This window comes from Neofelis nebulosa, chromosome 10 (assembly GCF_028018385.1).
Source record: "Neofelis nebulosa isolate mNeoNeb1 chromosome 10, mNeoNeb1.pri, whole genome shotgun sequence".
Lineage (NCBI taxonomy): Eukaryota > Metazoa > Chordata > Mammalia > Carnivora > Felidae > Neofelis > Neofelis nebulosa.
Window position 1 is genome coordinate 101,985,118 of NC_080791.1, and position 10,504 is coordinate 101,995,621.

Below are 10,504 nucleotides of genomic sequence, written 5' to 3' on the forward strand. Positions count from 1 at the left end.
GACATTTCCACTTTGCTGTCCAACATTTGCTAGGTCATCTGTTTTCAAAGGCAAGATCTTTCCATTTCTCCCCTGACATCATACTACTTTACATGAGTAACTGCTTTGCTAATTGTGTACATTATCCTTCCATAGGCCATTATCAGTGCAAGTAGAGAAGAGACTGATCAGCCCATCTATGAATTGTGTCTTAACAATATTAGAATGACACTGATCCTTCAATAAGAACAGGAACTCCCTTGCTTAGTCTTTCCCAGATGTCTAATGTCTGCATATCACATTGGTGAGATTTTATAGTCCTCCCAGTAAGGGTATTCCTAAGTAAGTTTTATTATCCCATAACACAGTAAGATGAAATGTGGAGGGTAATTCTCATTTCAAACACAATTTTAGAACTTGAGGAAGGTTTTGACAATATAGTTGGACTCTTCTTTTTATGAGAGAGTACTGAATCCAAAGAGATTGAGGGTGAATTGTCCAAGTTTACAGAGAATCTTTGCACAACTCTCATACATAGTACATGAAAATATTGTCTTTCAGATAAACAATATTTCAGTAATTGTCTAATATAGATCTGTTTAGCATAATGTTATTGCCTTAAAATATATTTGTAACTGTTGGTTATTTTTTGATAAAAATTATTTTTCTTTCTTTATAACAGGTTAAAACTGACCAATGGAAGATAAGAATCAGACCGAAGTGACTGAATTTCTTTTCTTGGGTCTCACAGACATTCTCCAAGAGCAGATTGTCCTCTTTGTCATGCTCTTCATTGTCTATCTTGTCACCCTGGGGGGTAACATAGGGATGATCATTCTCATATGGACTGATCTCAGATTCCACACTCCTATGTACTTTTTTCTCAGCCACTTGTCCTTTGTAGATATTTGTTCCTCTTCTTCCATTGCCCCCAAGATGCTGTGTGATATCTTTGCAGAGAAAAAAGGTATCTCTTTCATGGGTTGTGCTACACAGATGTGGTTCTTTGGTCTTTTTGTGGCAACTGAATGTTTCCTCCTGGCTTCCATGGCATATGACCGGTACATGGCCATCTGTAAGCCCTTGTTGTATACACTCATCATGTCCCAGAGGGTCTGTGTGCAGCTGGTAGTAGGGCCTTATGCCATGGCTCTTCTAAGCACAATGACCCATACAATTCTCACTTTTCGCTTACCCTTCTGTGGTACAAATATCATCAATCACTTCTTCTGTGACATTTCACCATTGCTTTCCTTAGCATGTGCAGACATCTTGATCAATAAATTAGTGCTGTTCATCTTGGCTGGAGCAATTGGTGTGGTCAGTGGCCTGATCATCATGGTCTCCTATGTTTGCATCCTGGTGGCCATCTTGAAGATGCAGACTGCTGATGGGAGAAGGAAAGCTTTCTCCACCTGCTCTTCTCACCTGGCAGTTGTCTCCATCCTGTATGGGACTCTTTTCTTCATCTATGTTCAGCCTGGCTCAAGTCCCTCCCTGGATATCGATAAAGTGATTTCTCTGTTTTATACCGTGGTGATCCCCATGTTGAACCCCCTCATCTACAGCCTGAGGAACAAGGAGGTAAAAAATGCACTCAGGAGGAAGTTTGAAAGGAAAAATTCTCTAATGGTTTTGGCAAAATAGAACCCTGCCGTGTTGTACCATAGATGTTGGTGCAGGCTGTGTAGGAGAAAGATCACTGAAGTGGAAATCAGAAGCTGCATGTGAATTTGTCCACTGCCAGGTCATAAGTGATTTGAAAAATGGACTAGTACTTAAATATTTTTCTGCCCCATCTTGTTGTCTGTAACATGATGAGATTTTCCAAAAAATATAGAGATGGATCAAGAACATTAATGTGAAAATATACTGGTAGAAAACTTAGGTAAATATTTGTACGATCATGGATGTTTAAATACTGTTAATCCAGACAAGGAAACCAAAGTTATAATAGAAATTTCAGAGCATGAAAAACAATATTAAAAGGGAAATAATAAAATAAGAGAAAATATTTGTGTACATGTGCCAGACATTGGGATAATACCCCCAATATTCAAAGAGCATTCTATAATTCACAATAAAAAAGAAATACAATAGCTAATTGAGTGAACAAGTGAACAAGCAATTCACAAAATGTGAATGCAAATTGCCAAAAAGGTATGGGAAACATGCTGAACATCATTACTGGTCAAGTAAATGAAATGAAATTAAAATGTCAGTGCAATGCCTTTCAATGTAGGAGAAATATTGATAGTTTTCAATGATGATGAAATTTCTATTTGGCCATGTAACACTCTCATTTCCTGCTGATAGTATGAATACTACAATTCCACAAAGAAACTGGTAGTATCCATATAAAATAATAACTCTGGTATTTGAACCATAAATCCCTCCGTTAGAAATGTAGATGACAAATATAAATAACAAGGTAAATATTACATATATTTCCACATTATATATGGAAAATAAGAATAAAAGAAATAACTTGAATATCCAACTCTAGAAGAAACACACTTTTTCTTTTTTTCTGTGAAATGTACAGGAAATTGATAGACTGGATTCCATAATCATGGACTGACCTGGAGAGAACTATTGTATGCAGTCATTATTAGGTGGGGGAAAAAAAAAGCAAGTTGAAGATCAACATGCAGTTATGAAAATTAAGAAAAAAGGCAAAAAGTATGTAATGAATAAAATGTGCATGTGCATGCAGTTGTAAAAGCATGGAACATTTAAAGGATGCACAGCAAGCTGTTGACATTGATTACTTCGACGAGAGTTGCACTGGAGATAGGAAAGGAGAGGTTCTATTCAAACACATTTTAATTGCAGCCTAATCTCCCTTGAGTCTTACTTGGGATCCATTTGGATGGACAATTTTCATCTTCTGATATATTGCTGCCTTGCCCATCTCACTTTATTTATTGGATGATCTGATGGGACCCAGGACATCAGGGCAATCCTGGATACATAATTATTTTGTGTCTCTTGTGCTAAAATTTCTTTTTTATTAGGGCCCACAAACAGACCACGAGCTCTTTCTCAAAAGCCATAACATTCTTGTTGCCAATGACATTGGCTGGCTTCAAGAACTACATGATTCTCCCACTGAGGCTTGTGATAAGCTCCACCTTGCTTCTTACCCCATGAATATAACTTTGATCATAAAGTCTGTTGTACTGTACCCGGACCTGCTGCAAAGCCTTTTCCTGATCTGCATCCCACGTTTCTTCTGTTAAGTGTTTATTTGTTTTCTGAGAGACAGACAGACAGACAGAGAGCCGGAGAGGGGCGGAGAAAGAGGGAGACATAGAATCCAAATCAGGCTCCAGGCTCTGAGTTAGCAGCGCAGAGCTCAAAGCAGGGCTCGAACTATGAGCTGTGAGATCCTGATCTGAGCAGAAGTCGGATACTTAACCCACTGAGCCATCCAGGTGCCTCTGCATCCCACTTTTCTAAGTCAGATATAATTCTTGTTTTTGTTTCTCTGTAGGTGATGTGTCTTTTTGACTCTGCCTGCTTTCAAGATTTTTTCTCTATTTTCGATTTTCTGTACCTTGAAAATTGTATGCTGGGCATAGTGTTTGCTAGTATTTACTCTGGTTGGTGTCCTCTGAACTCCCTGGACCAGTGGTTTGGTGTCTAACTTTAATTTGGGGAAAATAGTCATTGTTTCAAATATTTCTTCCCTTCCTTTCTCTCTTTCTTCTTCTGATAGTCCCATGATATATATGTTAGACCTTACTTAGCTATTTGGCTCTGTCCTCTCTCTCTTTTTTTTTTTTTTTTGTCTTTATTCTCTTTCCTTTTTTAGTTTTTCAGGTTTTCATTTCTATATCCTCAGACTCTTTGATTCTTTTCTCAGCTGCATCCAGTCCAGTGAGCCCAACAAAGGCATTCTTCATTTTGGTTGCAGTGTTTTTAATCGCCAGCAATTTAATCACAGCTGATTTAAATTCCTGGTCTGATAATTCCTACATCTCTACCATGTCTGATTCTGGATCTGGCTCTGTCTCTTCATATCATGTTTTTGCCTTTTTGTATCTTTCTTGTTATTTTTTTCTTGCTAGCTAGCTGGTGTACATAAGCCTTTAGCAATGTAGTGGTAAGGTGTGGAGGGAGGGGAGCATTCTGTAGTCATCCGATTAGGTCAGGCTTTTGGTGTAGTTGTACCTCTGGACTGTGAACTTCAACAGTGTTTCTCAGTGTCTTTTTCTCCCCCGTAAATTGGGACAGGATGACTAGAGTGGACCAGAGTGGGTTATTTCCTTCCTCTACGTGGAAGGCTACAGGAGACTGAAGTTGGCCATTTCTCTTCACCCTGATCAGGATCTGATGGCACCCCAGCAGGGTGCTGTCTGGTTGACTAGTTTCTCCTGAGGGCAGCCTTTGTTAAGAAATACAGAGCTCTCTGATGGATTTGAGAATGGTTCCTCCTCTCCTCTGATGGAAACAAAAGGAGATTTTTCTCTTACATTTACTATGGGATATGGTCAAGACTCTGAAGGTAAATCTCACTCCATTGCTCAGTTCAGGTTTTCAAGGAACTGGTTCTCACAGCAGTTTCCTCTTGTGGGTAAACTGTGACTCTCTGCTTTCACCTGTGTGTCTCTCCAATCTTGGGACAGTGGCTTGCCCTGTGTCCTCCCCTCTCTTACAGACCCAAGAAGAGTTCTTCATTCATCTGTATTTTTAACTTTTTACTTATTAGGACAGAGTGGTGACTTCTAAGATCCTTGCATGCAGAACTAGAAACCCACAGTCCCTTCATGGTTTTTGCAATAATGTTCTCTCTGCCTGAGATACTCATCTTCCAAAATATGCCTGAAGCACTCCACACCTTTCTGCCTTGACCAAAGATCATTTTCTCAATGGTGTTTAACTTATTTAGCACTGAATTTGTTACCATCTCTACCCGACCAAGAAATTTAGACTCTCTTTACTCTGGTCTAACCTTCTGTTATCCATAAAATTTATCACCTTCCAACCTATAACACATGTAAACTTATTTTTTAATTTATTGTTTATTATCTTCTCTCATTAAAATGTAAGCTTCATGTGCACTTGTTAATTTATTAAACTGGTACATCTCAACCACTATTTGGACCTATTGTATGTTTGATATTTATTCAATGGCCAGATGGTGTGGTTTATGAGAAAAAAAGTCTGACTCATGTGATAGGTGGGTAATCTCACCGTTGTTTGGTCATTACACATTCTTTTTTTTTTATGTTTACTTATTTTGAGACAGAGAGAGAGCATGGGAAGGGGAGAGAGAGAGAGGGAGACAGAGGATCTGAAGTAGGCTCTGCACTGTCAGGGAAGGATGAGAGGATCAGACTCACGAAGTATGAGATCATGACCTGAGCCGAAGTTGGACGCTTAAAGGACTGAGCCACCCAGGTACCAGAGTCATTATACAATCTTATGCTATTCTTTTGTTGGCTATCAGGTGCCAATAGTCTCTAGATGTTTCAGAGTCTAATACAGATGAGTATTTGTACCTATCTTCAGATGATGGGAAAGTCTTAGAACAATTTAATTTCATTCAACCCACTGTTGATTTGAATGTTTATTGTTTTCATTTAATCAGTTTTCTATGAAGGACATTATGTTTAGTTTCTATTAGTTAATATCTCTATAGTTACTCACATCTGAATTTTTCCATTGAAATACATACCTCTCTTCATCCCTGAGATTCCATAAGTAATGTAATATTCCTTCTGACTAATGAAATGATTAGTATTATCTTTAGTTCAGTCTACACTTGAAAACTTTTCTTAGATTTTCCTTGTTTGAATACACCTTTATTTCACCTCCATAGTTTCACCTACTGTAGAGTTCTCAGGTGCTACTTTTTTCAGCACTTTAAAGTTATTCTATCTTCTTCCATTTTTTTTATTTGTGTTAATAACTCAGATATCGGTCTCATTGCTCCTTCAAAATAATTTTTCCTTTTTCGTACTGAGTGAATTTCAGATTTTCTTTTTCTTTAGTTTTTGTACTTTGAATATGACGTTCTGAAGTGTGTTTTTCTTTATAGGTATATGAAATTTAATATTGTGGGTTTTTAAAAGAATTTTCCAGGTGCTCTGATTTCTAACTACATATGGATTAGAACTTGTATGAAATTTAGTCTGTAAAGCTCTGCTCTGGGACATCACCTAACATCAATATTTTCAAAGAATAAAATATGGCAGTTTTCATTAATGATCAGAAATGTTTTAATGGGGTTTTGACCCCTGAGAGTATGTGGCTTGTATAAAAGTGTACCTGAAAGTGGTGTCTGGGACTCTACCCACAACTGAGAACCTTCCCCCGTCATTCTGAATAAACCTAAAACAGGATATTTCCAAGTTGTGTGTAGTTTTTTGTTACATATTTGATTTTTTCACATTTAGCTCCAGTCACCCAAAACAACCTATACCAACTTTCAGGGATAGTTTCTGAATTGTGAGCTTCTGTCTCTTAGAAGCCGGTGCTTCTTACTCAGTAGAACTCTGTTTTGCTTTTCAAAGATGATCCCAAGATGACAGAATATTTTTGTTTTCAGAAGCCTTCCTTGAGGGAAAAATCCACTGTGAGGTGATAGTGGCTCAAACTCTAACATCCATGTCATGTAATTTCTTCTCTATTGTTGTAGAGTCATGAGGTTAAGGGTTCTTCATAGAACAGGTGTCAATGTATTCAAATATGCACTTCATATTGTGCCAAATGAGAGTCAGAAAATGACAAGGAATTATTTTATCTGTTAAAAGACCCTGGTTAATCAGGACAAATATAAACAATGATACTTCACTAATTCTACATTGGAGACGCTTGATTTTTCTTGCCTAAGGTCAGAAGTTTAAACATTTTGGTAGAAATTGGAAGCAGTTATGAGGGGCAAATAAAGGATGTTACCAAAGAGGTAAGTTTCCTGAATTTGTATAGGCCAAATCCATGGAATGATATTAATTATGATTTTATGGCCAAAATGTTTTTTTTTAATCCTCCAATATGAAGCTTCTTTAAAATATTTTTGTGCATGCTTCTTGCTAAACATAAAATTTACATGATTCTTAAACCTGAATACCAGGTCTTTTTGAGTTACCAAAATGTGCATTCCGTTTCCCCCATTTTAATGAAAATCTACTGATGTGACATGACTGGTATTCCACTACCAATGGTTTTTTGACATATACTTTTAAAAAATAAATTATTTGTAAATTCCACTTTACTATTTTCCTGCAATTACATGAATCCATTCATGAGCAAATAAAAATATTATTTGCAATGAATCATGCTTTCTTTGGAAGCTTAGATTTGTGTAAGAAATGTCATTAAGTGACATTCATCCATGAAGATATGATTTTAAAGCCTCTTTCTTGCCAGCTAGGAATTGAAGAGGCCATCTCCTGATGTAGTAAGAGTGCTCAGTGAATAAGTGGCTAAGTATTTTAAAATGCTGTTTCTGGATCAGTTGGAACTACAAATATGACTCAAAGTAAATAGCTGGGAATATTAGGATAAGGTATTATCTTTTATTTATCAAAGTAGCAGTACCAGCTATATCACTCTACCTCTTGGCTGAATCTCAGGGATTAAATGGTGGATGCAAAAAGGATTAAGCGGCAGTGAATTGAAGTTGGTGGGATAAGATGGGACGTCAACAATCAGAAGCCACTTCAAGCTAGACCACCCCTACCAACACCTGTATTATTCCTGCTGAACTACATGTACATTTTCTAGAGAAGTGAAGTTATAAGGTATAGAAGTTAAGACATGGTTAAAATAGTAGATTTGCATGTACATTTGAACTTTGAATAACATGGATTTGAACTGCATGGCCCACCTATATGCATATTTTTTGGATAAAAATAGTACAGTACTATAGTTGTATTTTTTCTTGCTTATGATTTTCTTTTTAAATGTTTATTTATTTTTGAGAGAGAGAGAATGAGTGGGGGAAGAGCAGAGAGAGGGAGGGACACAGGGCCTGAAGCAGGCTCTACACTGACAGCAGCAAGCCTAATGCGAAGCTTGAACTCAAACCGCAAGATCATGACCTGAGCCAAAGTCAGACATTCAACCAACTGAACCACCCAGGTGCCCCTTATGACTTTCTTAAAACATTTTCTTTTCTCTAGCTTACTTTATTGTAAGAATACAGGATATAACACATATAGCATACAGAATATGGGTTAATTGATTAGTTATGTAATCAGGAAGCCTTCTGGGCAACCTGGAGGTTATCAGTAGTTAAATTTTGGGAAATTGAAAAGTTACGTGCAGATTTTTAATTGTGAGAGAGTCGGCACCCCTAACCCTCACATCACTCAAGGGTCCACTATAATTCATTTGTGAGGTCATGCATACTGTACAAACTATTTCATATTGTGTTTTCAATTAATAAAAATATGAGTATCATTTCATCTGATTAAATTCTTTACCCAACGTAATTTCCACTGTTTGATGCTTTCACTTACAAAGTATGACTATACATAGTACAATATTTAAATTGCATAACAGAAAATAGAAGTAAATGTAAGCTTCCCAACCACAGGATTCAAATGGATTCTTATGAAGAAGTTTCTTTATCAGGAAGTTTTCTCTGCATAGGGGCACCTGGGTGGCATAATCAGTTAAATGTCTGACTCTTGGTTTCAGCTCAGGTCATTATCTCAGTTTGTGAGTTTGAGCCTTACATCGGGCTCCATACTGACAGCGTGAGGCTGCTTGGTATTCTCTCTCTCTCCCTCTCCCTCTGCCCCTCCTCTGCTCTCTCTCTCAAAATAAACAAACTTAAAAAAATTATTAAAAAAAAAGAAATTTTCTTCGCATATAAAAGCATGCATATTTGTACGTGTGTGTCCTTATACAAATAACATAAATGAAAGCTTAGCTTTTATCTCTACTTCCTGCTTGTTTGTTGATTTATTTATTATTGAATAAATTTGATATATAGCACTGTGTAGGGTTAAGGCATATAATGTGTTACTTTTATATATTTATATGTAATAATGTTACTGCCATTGTAGCAATATTTTTCACATTACAGAATTACAGTACAGTATTTTGTCTGTAGTTATTGGACTCTGCATTAGATCTCTATGGCTTATTACTACTGGCTGCAAGTTTGTGCTTTACAACATCAGTCTTATTCTTCCACTCCCCCATCCCATGGTGGCCACCATTTTACTCTCTGTGTTTCACAAGTTTGACTTTTTTGGATTTCACATATTGGTGCTATCATACAGTACTTACCTTTCTCTGTCTGGCTTATCTCAGCATAATTTCTCAAGGTACATCCATGTTGTCACGAATTGCAGGATATCCTCCTTTCTTGTTGCTAAATAATATTCCATTGCATATATGCCCCACATATATCTTGGCTATTGTGATTAATGCTTCAATAAACATGGAAGTGAAGATAGCTCTTCAAAAACACGTTTTAATTTTCTTTGGCTATATACCGAGAAGTGGAATTGCTGGATTGTTATGGTAGATTTATTTTTAATTTGGGTGGGAGGAGTTTTGTTTTCCATAATAGTTGGAATTCCCACTAGTAGTGTATGATTCCTGTTTGTTTGTTTGTTTATTTGCTTGCTTGTTTGTTTTTTGTTCTCTACATGCTCACCGGCACCTGTGGTCTCTTGTCTTCTTGGTGATAGCCATTCTAACAGGTATAAGGTGGATTCTCCTTGTGACTTTAATGTTTATTTTCCTGGTGTTAGTGATGTTGAATGTCTTTCCATATGCCTGCTGGCCAGGACATTGGAGAAATGTCTATTTAGTTGTTTTGCCCATTTTTTATCAGATTGTTGGATTTTTGTTTAGTAGTATGAGTTCCTTATATATTTTAGATATTAACCTGTTCTCCAATATATGGTTTGCAAAAATTTACTCCAGTTGTCTTTTCATTTTTAACTGTTTTTTTTATGTTTATTTTTGATAGAAAGAGAGAGAGAGAGAGAGAGAGAGAGAGAGAGAAAGGGGGGGAGGGGCAGAGAGAGACAGAGACACAGAAACCGAAGCAGGCTCCAGGCTTTGAGTTGTCAGCACAGAGCCCAACCTGGGGCTCAAACCCATGAACCACAAGATCATGACCTGGGCTGAAGTTGGACGCTTAACCAACGGAGCCACCCAGGCACCTCATTAACTGTTTCATTTGCTGTGCAGAAGCTTTCGAGTTTGATGTAGTCTCGTTTGTTGAGTTTTGATTTTGTTGTTTGTGTTTTTGGCATCATGTCTAAAAATCATTACCAACACCAAAATCAAGGAGTTTCTTCCCTATGTTTCCTTTTAGAAGTTCTATGATATCATAACTTATGTTTAAGTCTTTGATTTCTTTTGACTTTGTGATGTGAGATAAGGGTCTAATGAAATCGTTTTGCATGGGTTTCTCCAGTTTTCCCAGCACTATTTGTTGAAGAGAATGTCTTTCCCCAATTGAGTATTTTTGTCTCCTTGATGGATATTAGATGACTGTATATGCTGGGATTTAACTCTGGCCCCTCTATTCTATTTCATCAGTCTATGT

At 37.1% G+C, this 10,504-nt stretch overlaps 1 protein-coding gene across 1 annotated transcript; it reads left to right on the plus strand.

The window, feature by feature from the left end:
* Nucleotides 1–675: 675 nt before the first annotated feature.
* On the plus strand, nucleotides 676–1,626 carry LOC131488868 (olfactory receptor 5G3-like). Its single transcript, XM_058690715.1, has one exon. The coding sequence runs from the start codon at nucleotides 676–678 to the stop codon at nucleotides 1,624–1,626; it is 951 nt and encodes a 316-aa protein (XP_058546698.1).
* Nucleotides 1,627–10,504: the final 8,878 nt, after the last annotated feature.

What these genes read in the sequence shown, in the direction of transcription:
- LOC131488868 (XM_058690715.1), top strand. Translation starts at nt 676, where the DNA reads ATGGAAGATAAGAATCAGACCGAAGTGACTGAATTTCTTTTCTTGGGT.